Source organism: Rhinatrema bivittatum, chromosome 2 (genome assembly GCF_901001135.1).
Source record: "Rhinatrema bivittatum chromosome 2, aRhiBiv1.1, whole genome shotgun sequence".
NCBI lineage: Eukaryota > Metazoa > Chordata > Amphibia > Gymnophiona > Rhinatrematidae > Rhinatrema > Rhinatrema bivittatum.
The window spans coordinates 69384772-69402715 of record NC_042616.1 but is presented as its reverse complement, the minus strand read 5'-3'; the positions used below and the strand labels follow the sequence as shown (position 1 = coordinate 69402715).

The window sequence follows — 17944 nt, the reverse complement described above, 5'->3', positions numbered from 1 at the left end:
GTGTGAATGAGTGCCTAGGTGAGAGTTTGTGTCTGAGGGTGTGAATGAGTGCCTACGTGAGAGCTTGTGTCTGTGAGTGTGAATGGGTGCCTGGGTGAGAGCTTGTGTCTGTGGGTGTGAATGGGTGCCTAAGTGAGAGCTTGTGTTAGTGGGTGTGAATAGATGCATGGGTGAGAGCTTGTGTCTGTGGATGTGAATGGGTGCCTAAGTGAGAGCTTGTGTTAGTGGGTGTGAATAGATGCATGGGTGAAAGCTTGTGTCTGTGGGTGTGAATGGGTGCCTAAGTGAGAGCTTGTGTCTGTGGGTGTGAATGGATGCATGGGTGAGCTTGTGTGTGTCGGTGAGAGCTTGTGGGTATGAATGGGTGCAAGAGCATTTGTGTGTGATTGAGAGCTTGTATATAAGAGACCATGAGTGTGATTGAGAGAGAGACTGATCAGGGAGGTGATGTGTTTCTGTGTGTGAGAGAGAGAGACTGCTTAGGAAGATGATTAGTATGCATATGTGAGAGAGAGAGACTGGTCAGGAAGATGACTGGTGTGAGAGAGAGACCGGTCAGGAAGATGACTGGTATGAGAGAAAGACTGAGACTGGTCGTGGAGGTCTAATTGGGGGGGGGGGGGGGTGAGACTGGTTGTGGGCGCTAAGGAAGAGGACTGTGAGGACAGAGCTTCAGCAGCCCTTGCTGCTTCTGGTGACTGCTATTGGCCTGGAAGGGAAAGGCATAGGAAAGTTGATGGAAAGGGTAAGTAAAGGTGGCTTTTTAAATTTATTTTTCTTAATTGACTGCCATTTTAATTATTGGGTATTTTGCAATGTCTGCTGTTTTGAAATATTTTATTGATATTTGGACACGTTTTAATAATTTTTATGAGTTTTTAATTGTTGGATATTATTCTGTTCAGCACCTGTTTTGTAACATTTTTAGTATAGCTTTACAATTATTTCTGTGTGGGGCTCTATAGCAGCTTGGCTTATTCTGTTTTCCCAATAGGAAATGTATTAGTGTTTAGGACCTGGTTTAATAGTATTTCTTAGATAGGGTTGTTACTGTTTTAGTGTGTTCCATAATACAGGTGTAACTTTGTGCGGGTTAGTTTGTGTGCATTATTGCAAATCCTGAGAGTCTATTAGGTGCTATATTTTTCTTTCCATTTCTCCAGGTTTGCTCTGCATGCAGAGTGGCTTTTTTGGTTTTCCATTCCAGTTTGTCTCCATATTTATAATTTGTGGTTTTTCTGTGCTTGGTGAAGGTCAGTTCTGGGTATGTGACCGAGATAAGTATTTTACTAGCATGTAGGCATTCATATCAATCTTATTTGTTGTGTTTTCTCAATAGGATATGCATTAGTGGTAAATTACTGTCTTTTCATAAGGAAGGCTAATGTGGCTGGTAGTAAAGGGAGTTTATTTTGCTTTTACTGAGATGTCATCAGAACCAGAATATCATTTTTGTATGGTGAGTTGTATGGGTAATGCCTTAGATCTGCTCTGTACTCATTGCTGGGGGTTGAGGGGATTCCTGTGGATGCAGAGTGCATGTTTACATTTAGCCCCATGATGGTCACATGTTCAGTGTGTCATGAATGTGTCAGGTGTGTCCCAGCCAAAAAAAGGTTTAGAACCACTGTTCTATGTTACATTCAGCAATTAAGGCATGGTTTTTTTTAACCAGGCATTTATTAAAATGATTGGAATAAGATGAGCTGTAAATGCATGGCATTTTATTTTATTATCTGTTAGCTAATATATCTGTATTTATTATTTTATTTGGTATTTATTTTTTATAATCACTTTAATTTATTGATTGTTTTATAAATGTATCATATCTGTTTTTATTCTAAACCACTTTGATTTTATGAAAGGTGGTATAACAAGTTTAATAAACTGAACTGAAGTCTCAGGTTTGTTTCCTCCCTCCCTTTTATAGGAAGGGCCTGAGTCTTATCTTATAAGAACATAAGACTTGCCATACTGGGTCAGACCAAAGGTCTATCAAGCCCAGTATTCTGTTTCCAGCAGTGGCCAATCCAAGTCACAAGTTACTGGCATGTACCCAAACATTAAATAGATCCCAAGCTATTATTCCTTATTGATTAATATCAATTTATGGACTTCTCCTCTAGGAACTTATCCAAACCTTTTTTAAACCCAGTTACACTAACTGCTGTAACCACATCCTCTGGCAATGAACTCCAGAACTTAATTATGCGCTGAATGAAAACAAATTGTCTCCGATTTGTTCTAAATGAGCTACTTGCTAACTTCATGGTCCTTTTATTGTCTGAGAGAGTAAATAACTGATTTACATTTACCTGTTCAAGTCCTCTTATGATTTTGTAGACCAATCTGCTGTTCCTTGTTCTTTGCTCCTCCTCCTTTCTCTGTCTTGCAGAGAAAGGAGAATGTTTCTCATGTTATGTTTCTCATGTTATGGTTTGAGTTATGTTAGTTTTAGAAGATTTATTTTTTTCCTTCTCCATTGTTCTGTCATACACTTAATGGCTGATGATTATACTGTGCCCTTCCTAATACCAGTGATGATGTCACTGGGAAAAAAGCTCTGCTCTCTGTTTCTGTCTGTTGGCAGGGTGGCATAAGCCCACATATGTGAACTGGAAAATTAAAGAAAGGAAATGAACAGGTGAGACTAAATTTCCCCATCTCCTCAGAGCAAAAATGGGGAATTGACTTCATCTGAATGGTTTTGTTTGCTTGTTTTTTTAACTTCAAATTGAAATGATCCAGTAAATACTTTTCTGCTATTGTTGCTCTTTTAAGCATGACTTTGACATTTGTAGCATCCCATCGGTATATATAAAGTGTCAGATTAACACAGTCCCATGGAAGGAGGGATTTAACCATAACAAAATGTGCACCTTTTTGTCCCATAGAATTATTCAGATATAAGGGAGACTTTGATAGGATAAAAAAAAAGGAGATCTTGGTATTACCAAAAAGTAAAGAAACAGTTAATATGATATTTCAGGAAATCTAAATAGCATTGATTCCCGGATACAAAATTCATTTGGACATTTGCAGATGTGTAACACATGGGGGTGCTATTGATCAGGAATCCCACCCCCTATTTCTGTGTTTGGATGAGATCTGAAAACTCTCTCATATACACAGAGCCTGATGTTATAAAGGCTGTTATTCTGCCTACAATTTTTTTTTTCTGGTTTCACTGAAACCCACAGGTGAGATTTTACTGAGTAATAATATCTTTTTATATTTTTTGTAAATAACATTTTATTTGAGAGTCAGTCGCCATAATAACTAAACGTACAGAGATTACAGTTTAGTAAACATATCAGCAAAAGTATCTGACACTGAATCAACTCCAAGTAGACCTTTTAAGACAGCTCCCCAATGGTGGAATCTAATATTTCACTAAAACTAATGTACTTAGGGCTCTTCCTCACCTCTGATGCGTTTTCGCTTCTCCCTCTCCACTCCCTTCCCAGGTTATTGTTTAAATGTTAATGGTAGTTCTTGCGCATCTGTCTAATTAGTGAAGCCAAGTAATCAACAAACAGGTATACTCACCATGAGCTCAGCTATCTGAGGACCGCTCGAGCTGAAGGGTTATTCTTCATTGTTTTATATGTATATACGTATATAAACCTGTATCTGGTTTATAAACTTAGCTTGATACATTCTGAATTAATATATATTAAAATGTATAACATGAAAAATTAGGCATTTTTAACATTTTTGTATATTCTGCTTGCATTTTGCTGAAGAGTGGCAACTAATATTTTGGGGGGAAGGGATCTCCCCCTCCCCCCCCCCCCCCCCCCCCCCGTTTTTCTCCCTTAGCTATCTCTGCTATCTCTGCTGTTTCCCTTTCTCTCCTATCCCTGCCCCTCTCCCCCACCCAAGACAACATGCCCAGGTGGCTTAGGTGCCCCTCACTGGTTTGAAGTGTTGCTGCCTCAGAGCTACGCCATCAGTGTTGCTTGTTTGGTGGCAGGGGCCGCCGCAGCCATTTTCTCTCCCTCCCCAGGCTTCAGCACACGACCTTTGCAACACCTGTAAGGCATGCCCAGCCCTTCTAGATGGAGGATCTGAATCTAGAGCTCTCACACTGCAATGCTACAGCCCAGAGCCTCGAGACCTGCCATCGCCTTCCCTTTTTATAGTCAGAACAAAACTCAGCTTGCTGGTAATGAAATGACAGGTTTTGTTAGCAGTGACATCACCGGGCTTATGATGCCACAATTGTTGACTTTGGCCAGCAGTAATTCTGTTCTTGAATTAGTACACTGTCCCCCCTTTTTTTTTTTTTTTTCAGCACAAACGCTAAAAGTATTTTGCAAAATAATTTCATGAAATTACAAGTGGCATCAGTCTAAACCACAGTCAAGCACTTGAGCATAACTAGAGCAAAACAGGAAAAATATCACACCATTTGTATTAAATAGAAATCATGTAAAGTAGTGCAAACCTCTCCTTCCTTGTACGTACCCAGATCAGTCCAGACTCCTGGGTTTTGCCTCCCTGCCAGCAGATGGAGACAGAGACAGCTTTACTGACACTGCTACTTAACCCTGTGTGCCACTTGCAGTTCCTCAGTATTTTACTGTCTCCAGCAGATGGTAGATGGTGCAAAACCTGCAGTTCTGCAGTCTGGAAACAATTTTTGGTTTTAGAGCCTTCCTCCCAGGGGCTTTTTGGGTCCTAGTGGATCCTTCTCTGACTAGTTGAGGTGGACGAGCTAGGGACTGGTGACCCTTTTGTATGCTCAATCCTTGGTTCGTGGGGTGTAAATCTGGTGGTCCAGATCCCTCCTCTTCACGAGGCCGCTGAGGCAGCTGCAGGCTCAGGGAATTTTTCTTTTGAGGCAGCCTATTCATTTGGCAGCTCTGTTTTCCAGCCTGGGGAGGAAGCTTAATAAAGTTTAAGAAAAAAAATATTTTTTCTTAATAAATAAAAGAGAAGTACAGCGGTACTTTGCAGATGACTTCCTCCTTCCTGATTTTGGTGGCTGGGGTGCTTATATTTTTGGTGACTGAGTTTGTCTATTTGTTGCTGCTTTGAGGTAAGCTGTCCTCAACTATCGCTATGAGATGTGGGTTGGTATTCCATGCATGCGGCTCGATGCATTCGCAGCTCAATAGACAAGGGCTGTTCTCTGGTTGTTCAGGCAATGAGGGTTTGTCAGATAGCCGGGTAAGCACAAAAAGGCAATGGCTGACCTTCGCTTCGGTTCCTATAGCGCATCAGGGCTCACGTCGGGATGAGAGTCCCTTTCTGCTCAGCGTGGGAACAGTGGCCATATTGTATTCCTTTTCGACTGTTCCCATGTCGACGAGGGGGCGGAGGGGGATGTTCCTCCATGACTGTCCCCAGTGTGTTCAGGCTCCAGAGGGGATCAGGGGCTCAGATGGGGAAGAGGTTCCCATCATGCCCATTCCTGGAGCCTCTCTGTCTTTGGCTGGGGTCTCAAAACCTTTTTCTGTCTATTTTGTTTTACTGCTGCTGGACCCGGCTGTCTGAGGGGCGTTATTTGGGGTCCAAGCCTGATCGGTCCACAAGAAAACATGCTTCCCCCTGTCCAGAGGTTGGTGAGTCCTCCTGGTTTAGGACACGCATGAGTTGCCAGTTGATCAGATGGATGATCCGGAGGGGATTCCAGCCTCCGAGGGCGATGACCCTAAGTTGGTCCGCCTTTTTTGGAAGGAGAAATTGGGGCCTTTAATTCCTCAGGTGATTCAGGAGCTTGGGGTCAAGGTGCTCAGGAGGTTTCGGATTTGGAAGGAGCTGATCTGGTCCTAGATGGGCTGCAGGGTCCTGTGAGAGCCTTCCCATACCATAAGTCTGTGAAAAAGCTAGTTGAGAGGGAGTGGAGGACTCCTTGTTCTCTGTCTCCATTTGCTAGTGGGGAAGTATAAATCCATGAATCTGGACTGGTCTGGCTGGACTCAGGGAGAGAAAATTATCAGGTCAGATTATAGTTCTCTTTTCTGGACAGAAAGCATTTTTTGTATGTAAATGTGCGTTTAAATTAGCGCACTTGAATGCTAACGATGGGATTAGCTATTAACTCCCCCCTACCCTCCACCCCATCACCAGTGCAAAGAGGTACTTACGTTAGTCTACAGGTGGAAACTAGAGGTCTGGTCCCAGAACCTGTAGTCAGTATTTTATGCACAGAAAACATGCCTTGTGCATAAAAAATATATTTTCCAAGCATAAAATATGACTTATGCACACACAAAATGCTTTCTGTGCCAAAAACATTTTTTATGTGCAGATCGCAATTTAACAGCAGTTGGTAATGAATGCGGAATATAAATGATTGCAAATAAGTATTTTATGCACACATCTTTTTTTTCTGTGAATAAAATATAGTTGTTGGACGCAAAACTTCTTGCTGCATGGACAGTCATGTTTTGAGCACAAAAAATATTTTTGCATGATTAAGGGTTAAACTACTCTGCTGAGGGCACCTTATATTATTGGCCTCGTTGACAGTAAATCAAAGCCGTCATATAAGAGAACCTAACAAATGCCTGTATGCTGTAGGGTTAATATTTTGTGTTCATTCGTGGATTGCATTTTTCTTACCTACCCTTGTTTAGCCAGTGGGCCGTGAGCAGCCCCATTAACAAAACCAAACTCTCACACAGAGTGATGGCAGGATTTAAGGCCTGCTCAAAATACCCACACAATTGTGAGCAAGCAAACTTTTTTATTTCTTTTTTTGTGAAAACCAAAACAAATCCCAATGATTTTATAAAAAAAAATAGCATCTTTATCCCATCTATACTGCAAGTGTAGAAATGCAGCATTTTAGCAAATACTTATATAGATTTGTAAAAGAAATTTCTATGGAGATTTTTCACTTTTCTGTTCAATTGCTTTTTAGAGAATTTTAAGGAAAAGCAGGAATAGAAAAGATAAATTGAATGTATGTTTTAAACCATCAGAATCTGGAACATCTCCTTTTTGTTTCATTCCTGTGGAATCGTGTTTCAGTTTTCTGAAAGATGCTCCTACTTTCTCACTCCCAGGACTATGAATGTAAGAACAGTAGGGGCTGCTCTACTGATTCTTCCCCCATTCAATCCCAGGGACACCATAAACAGCTGAAGCCAAGACTCGAAACAAATGGGGAGAGGGAAGCTTGATCTCACATGATTTTATGAAGTAGATATGTACAAGTATGGAACTTGAATACCAGTTTTATATTGAAGGACTAACGTTACTAGGCATTAAAATGTGGTCTCTGTTCATGTATTCTGTAGTTCCAAAGTTCGTTGTTATAGTTCTCAGCAAGCTGCATACTACTCTTAGCTCTGACCTTCCACCTAACCCCATCCCAGTTTGGAAGCAAGGCTTATAAAATGAGGATGTAGCTTTAATAAAAAGTGCTCGCATTTTTATTTTGAAAAGAAATTTTCTTTCTTACTGCATTTAGTTTACAAAACTGTAGAGATCACTGAATAAAACCAAATAGGGGAAGTAAGAAAGACTAGAACCAGGTAACTTGAAATTGAACAATTCCATTTTAAGCACACATTTTTGAAAATTGACACAGAGGCGTACTTTTATCAAAGTGAAACACAAATTGTCGAATATTAAAAAATGATTACTATAGTTACCAAAGGGGCAGGCTTCCATGCTCTCTCTTTCTAAAGCACTGATAGGGGGTAATTCTGCATCATCAAACAGCTCCCTGGTTTTAATTTTCTACAGGCCAATGCAAAAAGCTGAGTGTTAAAACTGTGCAAGCTAATTTTTTTTTTTAATTCCCATTGCAAAAAGCTAATGGTATGCTAATGCATCAGGAGGTAAAAAAGGCACACAAACCAGAAAATGTGTGTGCAAAAAAGGCTTTCCACACAGCAAAACATGATTTATGTGCATAAATCATGTTTTCCATGCATAAAGTATGATTTATGCACACAAAAAATGTGTTCTATGCATAGTTAAGAGTATATCTTTTGTTGGGCCTATAACTTTTATACTCTTGATTGCTGTGACCTGTATTTGGGATTTACATGCAGAAACTGTTTTGTGCACACAAAAACTGTTTTCAGTGCAGAAAGCTTTCTTGATGCATAAATCATATTTTATGCACAGAAAACAGATTAGCATTAGCCTTGGAAACTTTACTCCGCTTTGAACTAGGAGTTGAGTTTTCGGCGCTAAGAAAACAGGAACCTGCGCACCTCTTTGCATGAGGGAATAATAACAAATGCCTTCATTAGGATGGGTTTGCATGAGAAGGTGCTAGAGAAAAGGCTCAGTTTTGAGTGCACAATGCCTTGCTGCATTAGCATTAAAGCTTGCATACAAAACCTTTGCCCTCTGCTGAGTGTACCTTATTGCATCGGCCTGCTAGTTATCAAATTAAACCAACCTTTCAGAAGTATAAAATCAAGGTTCCTGAGCTGTCAGCACTAGGGTTAAATATCAAGCAAAGTTGGGAGAAAAATACCTTTTAACGGAGAGCAATTTTCAAAGCCATTTTCAAGAGTAAAGCAGTGTTTTAACTATGGAAATGAAAATCTTTGAAAATTGTCCTCCCTTTGTGCGGGTAGAGCTATAAGCATAGTGTTCCTATGTGCATGATTTTCCCAGTGCTGAAAGGTGATATTCCTGAAGGCAAGGCTTGGGAGGGGTTTTCATGGATGTGCAAACTTTGAAATTTTCAAAAGTCTGCTTATACTTTTTGTGGGTAATGTTATCTGCACAATAAAGCAACTGCAACGTTGTGGGGTGCAAATTCCACAGGTACCAATTATCCATGGACTTTGCACATCTGTGGTCAGTTTGCAAATTGCCCACAAAATGTACACGGTAGCTAATATATACTCATGCAAAACTGCAGTATAAGTCGTGCAAAAATATCAAATAAGCTTTACTTGTACAGTTTTGCAGTGGTGCACTTTTTTTTTGTCCAAGGCTGAGATTTTTCCACAAATTGCATCAATAAATTGCACAAATAGAAATGTATTAAAAGTACCTCAGAAGTTTTTCCTAAGGTCCTAAAAGTCATACACACCTGCTCATACAATCTTATCCTGAATCATTCAGCAGGAAAGTTCTAGCCTGTAGCAAAATCTTCTACTACTACTTGTTTCTAAAGTGCTACCAGATGTATGCAGTGCAAAACACATAAGAGACAGTTCCAGCTCCAAGGAGCTTAAAGTCTAATCAAGACAAACATACATGACAAAAAGACTCTATGGGAAGTGTATTTATTATAGAGAAGTGCTTAGAATTTAAAAGAAGCTTCAAAACTGTGAGTTTTTCAACTGGATCTGAATATGACCAGAGGAGGAGTATGATGCACCAACTCAGGAAATTTATTCCATGCACACGGCGTGGCCAGGTGGAAAGCATGGAATTGGAATTTGGTGGTGGTGGAGAAATACACAGATAAGAGTGACTTGCCTTATGGAGGTCACGAGGAATGGTGTAGGGAGAGAGAAGAAGGATAGTGAAGCTGCAGAGGGAATGCATTTGTAGGTGAGTAAGGGACGCTATGTAGATACGGATGGAGCGCTAATGGAGAGACTTGAGAAGGCAGGTTCCAGAGTCACAGTGACGCATCAGTCAGTAGTTATTCAGCTGTCTGCCGCAAGTCACTGCTACTTAGCTGGATAAGGACTTTATCCAGCTAAGTAGCAGAAAACCGCGCCAGATAGCCTTATGAGTACTGTCTTATGCGTCTTTGTCGTGGTTGCTTCTGGCTTCCAGATAAACGGATAAATCGGTATTTATCTGGGTAAGTGGCAGCGGCGGCTGCAGCCACTTAACACGGATAATTCAGTACTTATGCGGGTAAGTCAGTTATTATCCAGGTAAGTGACAGTGAGTGCTGGAACTTCCAAGATAGAGCTGGAAACTTAACTCCAGCTCTGTCCAGGGGTTAAGTTTCCGGTGCTAAATAAGGCATGCTGGCCAGGTGCAGTCTCTCTGCCCTCATCTGCATAGGATTTCCATGTGTGGGGTGCCGAGTAGTACTCCCATTTGGAAACACGTTTTCTGTGCGCAAAACGCCTTGCTGCATCGTACGTTTTGCCCGCAGAAAACGCTTGTTGAAGTGCACGCAGAAAGAGGTGTTTGGCTGAACTCATCTTTCTGTATCAGCCCGTTAATTTGCAATTAGTCAAAGCTAAGCTAGAGGCGAGATGAGGCTTGTGCAGGCAGCAGGTTCACTGTGACAGATTTGCAATGTAGTGTTATGATTTTGGAAACCGGATCTTCCTTGATACAGCCTAGCCTGAGCTGGTGAACTTCATTTGTGGCAAACGAACTCTAGCCGAGTTAAAAAAAAGCAGCAGAAGCTGCCGGTATGGGCTGGACATATCCACTAAAACTAGGTGAAGCCGGTCCTTTTACAGGAGTCGTGACAGGAGCAAAGTCGATCAGACTCCAGCATGTGGGCAAGTTACACTCTCCCTGCCCTTTGGAAGAATAGGGTTTTCTTTTTTCCCTTTTGCTCCCTTTCTTGGGATGGGTGTAAAAAAAAAAAAGCTGTTGGTTATAATGTGACAGCCTGACCTGCTCTTCTTTTGTTTTGATGATTTTTTTTTTTGCTGCTGTTGTTGTTTTATTCCTGTCCCAAAAGGAAGAGAAAAGCCTCCCACCAAAGGAATCATTCATCATCTTCGCGGCAGTGTGGAGCCGGCCGCCCTGACAGCCATTCATCAAGTGCTGAAGACACACAGAAGCCGCCTGGCAGGCGGCGGCACGACACGGACTCCTCCAGCGACGGCGGGAGTTCTCCTCGCCGGGCCAGCAGCCAGAGCCGCGACAGCCGGCATTCATCCCCCCGCAGCCGAAGGAGGATGTCCTCGCCAGCACGTGGGCCCAAGCGACGGCATGACACTGATTCGGACGATTAATTGGCATTGACACCGCAGGAAAGCAATTAACCATTGGGGGGGAGGGGGGGGGGGGGAGAGAGAGACCAGGAGGGGACGGAGCTCGCTTTGCTACCGGAGGTATGGCTCCCACAAATACTGGTGGCTTCAGATGAAAAAGAAAAAAAAAAAAGACCAAAACAAGAATGACACATATTGGTGTGGACGTGGAGGTGACACTAGTCACTTTTATTCTGGTGGTGTCTTTCTGGCTCTTTATGTGCTGAACTCTGCATGATACTCTATCCTTTGCAGCTTAAGGCCTGCACAAAATTCCTGTTTTGTGTTACTCATCATATGTAGTGCTGAAATGGGATTTACCAGCCGTGTTCTTCCCCAGATCATGCTTTCTTTTATAAAGTGAGAGAAATGTGTCCCTGTCAGTGACGCAGCTGTTTTATGTCGTTAGAAGGTGGTTTCAGACTGGCAGCTGGCCTGCTCTTGGCCGAGCGTGCAGTGGCTAGAAGTGTCTGCACCTGGGCCCCATGCATGTCCTCAGTCTGGACCTCGGATAACTGTCAAAAGAGGGGAGCAGCTGTTGCTCTGGGAGTTACAATGTGGGGCGAGGGGGATTCCTGTTTCCTCATTTGCTGGATATTTGAGTACATACTAATAGAGATCCTGTTAGGAGGCGGGAAGGTGCAGTCACTTCCACAGCTCCCCTTGACCAGCTGATCCCCCAGTTCATTGAGAAGTTCGGTTTAGTCTGCTGTTTCAGCTCAGGGTTCTGTGTATGGGTGAGGTGTTGGTTGAGACTGGCTTACGATTCGTTAGGTAAAAGACAGTAGTTCAAGAATCAAAGAAAACCACGATGTGAGGGAGACAGGGGTTGATCCAGTCAAGTTTCTCAGGCATGGTCTATTTTGCAGAGTCAGGATAGAAGTCATCCTACGCATCTCTGGGAGCATGAAGAAAGAAGCAGCTCTCCCTGAAAGTGTGGGGAATAAAAAATAATCTACAGCAAGTGACCCAAATCTAAACTGCTTTTAAACAGGTGGTGTAAATTCAAGACATTGACCTTTTTGTTTCTGTTAATTGCTTAGAAAATTAAACTTGTCTTTTAAAGCTCGCTATAAAGATGTCTGGATATTAAGTGAAATAACTCTGTGCTCTCTTGGAATAGTTAGTGTGTCAATTTAAAGGTACACGAGGAGGATGAAAGCTGGGTGTCTCATCTAATATGCACAGTACACAATTTTCAGAGGTTTTGCGTGCAAAAATGCCTTGTAGGGTGAGTATGTTTAACATTTGCGTGGATTTTAAAAACAGAGTGTACGCATAGCTTGCATGATCGTATGGGGGAAAGTAAGTGCATAGAAAGTGGGTGTGTGATGGGTGGGTGTTTCAGAGCGTGGTTTAGATGTTCTTGCATACTTTGCTATTTTATAATGAATGTATGTCATCAGGAACGTGCAAATGCTTTTATATCTGCTATTTAATGCTCCATATTCATTGTCTTTTTGGATCTGGTGTTTAGCGTTTGGTGGGCTGGTTTCTCGTGATAAGCGAAAAGGGCAGTTTACTAGGAATAGAGGAAGAGTGTCTGGGGTGCTAAATGGGAAATCATTGTGCTTGCACATTAATTTGTTTTGCGCATTATGTTTGTTTTTTGCAATCTGTACTTCTGTCTGATCCAAGATTTGCTTCCATTTTGAAGGAGATGGGGGTCTTTCAGTGCATGTCACAATATTTCTGAGTGTGTGTGTGTCACTGGGGTTGACTGGGGGTTGGCTAAGTGTGGTGATGTGTTAAACAAAATGAGTAGTATAAATTTGTGGATACTTGGGAAGCAACATTTGAGCAAGGAGAGAGAACAGAGAGGAGGAGGAACCCTAGAGTATACAGGACCAGAACCCAGTTTTCTGGATCTGTCTAAGGAACAAGTCTTGCTCAGGTTCGTGTTCAACACGGAGACCATAGTATACCTAGACAAGAAGTTAGAGCAGGACCTGTGCCCTTCTACTCAGATCATGCTTTACCAGTACACCTCAAGGTCACTACTGTCCTGGCCTTTCCACCAACACCTTCCAGACACCTCTAGGGGTCACGACTGAAATGAGCCAGTTAGCTACCTCGCTGTGTATACATCAGTTTCTGGCTGCATTTCTCAGGAAAACACATCAGTAGATATATGTATATACAAAAAAACCCCTAAAAAGGGGCAAGGGAAAAAGCAGCTGCTACCACCTTCGCTGTCCTCTTCCTCCTGCCACTCCCACCAGTCTCATGTATCTGTCTCCTCTCTTTTAATCCATGCTACACCTGGTTCCCAGCCATGCTCAACTTCCTCTCCCTTGGCCCTCTGGGAGTTGTAGTCCTCCCCTTCCCCGACTGAGCTTTTGGTCAGTTCAGCCCTGGCTTGCATTCCCCTCCTGTTCAGCTGTCGTAATGGGACGTATCTCCCATTACAATATATATATATATATATATATATATATATTAGAAACCAAATAATGGCAATGTATACCTATCTAGTGCTTAATATAAAATACAAAAAAAACCCTAAAAGGCAAGGGAAAAAGCACCTTTATAGTTTTGAAATATTGAAATTTACCAAAAAAAGTTTTGAAATATTTATGTATTTTACTACGTTTAAAATATCTTCAATAAACATGCATTTTTAAATGGGAGATACATCCCATTACGACTGCTGAACAGGAGGGGAATGCAAGCAAGGGCTAAATTGACCAAAAGCTCAGTCGGGGGAGGGGAGGACTACAACTCCCAGAGGGCCGAGGGAGACCTGAAGGGAGAGGAAGTTGAGCATGGCTGGGAACCAGGTGTAGAGTGGATTAAAAGAGAGGAGACAGAAACATGAGACTGGTGGGACTGGCAGGAGGAAGAGGACAGCGAAGGTGGAAGCAGCTGATAGCTGCACAAAGGACCCTTAGGGAATTGCCGTCAGGTGGAGTAGGAAAACACTGAGGTACCTGTGCTTGTTTGAACGTGACTTTTTCAGTGTTGGTTTTCCTACTGAAGGGTCGGTGGCAATTCACCCCGGCTCCAGAGAGCCACCCGGGCTGGAGGAAAGGGAGTCTTACGGATTGTGGTGAGTGAGAACCCTGAAAGCAGGAGTAGCCATGCGGGACTGCCTTTAAAGGCTTTTGGGATTATAAGCAGTAAAAGGATGGGGAATGGGCACAGCTGGAACTGGACTGTGTTAAGGAAACCAGTGTGCCAGGATCAAGCTAAGTTTTTGGGATAAACGTTAAACGTCCTTTCTGCTACAGGCTGTTGCGCAGGGACCGGCACAGCCTGGAGGTGCTAATTCGGCGGCACCGTAGTGCCAGGACTAAGCCGGACTGACAGGACTGTGTTTAAACCCTGGCCTGCCCTGGGCAGGGATATGGGGCAGGCATAACCCGGCTGAACTGTACTTAGGGAATCCAGAGCCTTACTAACCAGTTTTGTTTACAACCCATGTGAGTGTGGATTCACCTGAGCTTGAACCCAGAGCCAGATCTCGGGGAAACAAAGGGATACTGCAGTGAGAAACCAGCGGAAGAATCTCCAGCAATGGAACTCCACCTGGTGAGCCCTTACAATATATATATATATATATGGATTTCCCATGTAGCAGACAGCAACACCACCAAAAAATGATTTCTGCCAAATTGCGTGTTTCTCCTCTGTTTTGGAAGCTCTCACTGGCACACGTGCCTATAAGGCCACCAGCAGGCCGCGATGACCCCTTCCATAACAGCAGGAGCTTCCATTCCCTCAACATGCAGGTTGTCTGCAGTGCCAAGGGGATCATCATGGACACAGCGCTCAGGTTACCCAAGTCCTGTCCTGATGCCTACAGCCTGTCACAGCAATTCAAGACCCGCTTCTAGGATGGCCACATCACTAGCAGTTGGCTTCTAGGTATGTATGCTACTCTTACTACAGTGACTGTGCATCTAACATGTACTCTTTTCTCTTCCTCTGTCTCTAGGCCCGTTCTAGCCTCACGGCAAACCCACTTGAAATATATCACTCTCCTCTGCATTCTCCCCAACAGCACTCCTACCTCTGTTCCCGAAATGTGCTTATTTATTTAGAAATTTATATACCATATAACCAGTAGAAATTATAAAAGCAATTTACAAATAAATATCCATTATAAACAAATACAATTCACAAATAAATATTAAACATGGGAGAGTAAGAAATCTTATAGATAAATACAGGCATTGGCTTCCTTATATCTTGGCGTTATGCTTTACACTTTAGGTGGTGTTCCCTTATTTAGATTTTATTGCCAGTTCTTATTCTCAAGTGCCAATAAAATATATATATATTTTGGGGAGGTGCAGAAAAATAGATTTATCATCTACTTTTTGGGATCTGCTGGGTACTTATGACCCAAACTGGCCACTGTCAGCGACAAAATATGAGGCTTGATGGACTTTTGCCCAAAATGGCATTTCTTATGTTGTTATTGTGGAAAATCCCAAGGGAAAGACCCTGAGGGGATTTCCTTGAGGCCTCTAAATTGGCTTTGTGAACCTCAGCTGAAGTCTATGTTAAAAACTTAAAGAAAAATTTGTAGTACCTTGCAATCAGCTGAAGCCAGTTAAAGTTCTTATCAATTTGCATGCAAAGTAATAAACAGGTTTCAGTCAATGACCAAATCCAGATGAAATGTCACAGATGAAATTAACACTTAAAATATGACCCGGAGACACTGATAACAAGCTTTCAACCAATCAGTAACCAAATAAAATATTTATTAGATTCCTAGAATTTATACTTAATTCTTGTAACTAATACCTGTGCATAAACGTATGTTTTGTCTGCGTGTTTTACTGGACAACTTAATCAGTAACTTACTTCTATATAAGGTAAAACATTAGCCTCTAAAGAAATATATATTTAATTAAATCTGGCATGCAATAGCTATTCATCATCTTTTTGGTTCTTTGACCTTTAGCAGTTTCCGGCAGCCATCTTATTCTAATTCTACAATGCAGTCCCAGATCTTTAAAATAGATTGAGGATAACTAACAAGGTAATCCAAGCCTGGATGCCAGAAATTTACGACATTATGTACACCTTATTATAGTCCCTTGTTCTGTAGTTCCTGCTGTGAGGTTTACCCTTATCAGAAGGGCAGTAATTGCTTTTGACACAACTACAACATCGCTGTCCGATTTGATGGTGGTAGGTGGCAGGGGAGGTGGAAGAGAAATTGGATTCAGAGGACAACCAACATGGGCCCTGACTTTTATGGTCTGGGGTACTGATAAGCAGACATAAGTGAAAAAGCACAGGACTGCTTGTAAGGCCAAGTCCATAAGCAAAACACGTCAGCGCTGTCTGAATTTTCAAGAAGGCTCATCGCCCAGTAAAAATGTTGCTACTAGTACATTTTTTTAATAGATTATCATAAGGCTTGGAGTGGCAGCTGCTTCCCTTAAGAGAAACATGGCGGTATCCTGCACAGCGTGGCAGATTCTACCTTAAGAAGCTTGCTGGGCAGACTGGATGGACCATTTGGTCCTTTCCCGGCCCCCCTCAGGTTACATGCCACTGTCAGTTGTTATGCGCTGTCTTTTGAGAGCTTCATTAGGTCCCTTGCTGTCTAGTGATAAAGTGGTACTGTGGCACAGGAATAGAGTGGGAGAAGAGCAGAGCCATAAGAGTAACCTGAAATGAAGGAGTTTAATGTAGGAGAATGAGAATTCAAACACTGTTTAAAGACATCTATTTTCAATGGCATTTGGTTCGCTCAGTAAAACCTAGCAGGCTGCCTCAAAAGCGCACTTCTCCCACTTACTTCCTCCTATCCCTTACTCCGAGCCCATCTAAGCTCTTTTATCCTTAATATCTTCTAAACTATGTTTATATGTTTTAAATGCATCTTATCATGTACTATATTTACTGTTTTAATGTTTATTATGAGTATTATCTTGTAAACTGTTTTGATGAACTTTAATGTAGTAAAAGCAGTATATAATCCTTTTTTAAATAAATAAGGCTAAGGAAACGTGCAAGGCATGAGGCAGGATTCAGAGCTGGTGGCTGAAACTGAACTGCTGCTGCTAAAAAGTCACGTCTTGCAGTGCGCAGATTTTTATGGGGATCCTTCTCTGTCGGTTCATTTTCTACTTTCCTTCTAATGACTGGATATAGATAAGTGCTTAGTGTCATTATACTTATACCTACAAGAATAGAACCACTGTTAAAATTGTAATAATGATAATTTTCCTAATATTGCTACCAGGGTACATATAGTTCTTTACAATCTTGCTTCCAGTGTCCCTGCCCTAAAAAGTTTACATGTGGATTTTGAGGAGGAGGTTAAGTGACTTGCTGGAGCTCTCGCAGTGCATGAGGGATAAGAGAATTGGTCACCAGGCTCCTTAAAACTATTAAATCAAGATTATAATGTCATTAAATCTACGGAAAAAAATTACCTTTGCATGATGCTTATTGAACAGCTGCTATGGTATTGTTACAGAAAAGTTAGGGGGTGTTCAGCTGCAGTGTTAATAAAATACCTTTCAAGACTAGAAGAATTAAAGACAAGACAGTCTTTAATTCTTCTAGTCTTGTTAATGCATGAAGAAAGAGGCTACATTTCCCTTTTCTTGAATATTAATCCTGCACGCCGTATTATCCATGGAAGGTGCCATATTATCTTATCATTTGGATATTTGTCCCTGCAAGCTGAAGGTAATTCTTCCATAGTGTGCATATTTATTTATTTAACAACTCTTTTTTTTTTTTATACCGACATTTGTGGGCACATCGTATCGGTTTACAAGGAGCTAAGAGAAATACATCGAACGGGGGGGGGGGGGGGGGGGGGGGGAGGGGAGAGCAGCAACAACAACAATGAGAGGGGGATTAACAAGGCAAAAGGCATAACGAGAAGATGGTTCAATGGATGCGAATAACAATTCTAGTCCAGAATTGTTTTGAACAAGAGATATAGCTGAAATGCATATGCATCCAACTGAAACAAAAAGGCTTTGGTTGACGCAAGAAAAACTAGGAGACTGAGAAGTGTGCACGAGTCTCATATGTGCATGGTGCCTCTGAGCTGCAGAAGAATGCAATCCACAGAAAACTAG

At 41.9% G+C, this 17944-nt stretch overlaps 1 protein-coding gene and 1 long non-coding RNA gene across 3 annotated transcripts in view; both read left to right on the top strand.

Moving 5' to 3' along the window:
• The window catches only part of C2H1orf35 (chromosome 2 C1orf35 homolog), a 106737-nt gene extending 94781 nt beyond the window's left edge, over positions 1–11956 (top strand). For both annotated transcript variants that reach the window (XM_029588292.1, XM_029588291.1), the window contains one exon: positions 10589–11956. In XM_029588292.1, the coding sequence (XP_029444152.1) occupies positions 10589–10865 (277 nt within the window). In that variant the 3' untranslated portion in view covers positions 10866–11956. The remainder of the gene's footprint in view (positions 1–10588) is intronic.
• Positions 11957–13727: 1771 nt separating this feature from the next.
• Positions 13728–17944, top strand: part of LOC115084026 — a 49877-nt gene continuing 45660 nt past the window's right edge. The window contains exon 1 of the long non-coding RNA XR_003854445.1: positions 13728–14750. This is a non-coding gene — a long non-coding RNA (uncharacterized LOC115084026). The remainder of the gene's footprint in view (positions 14751–17944) is intronic.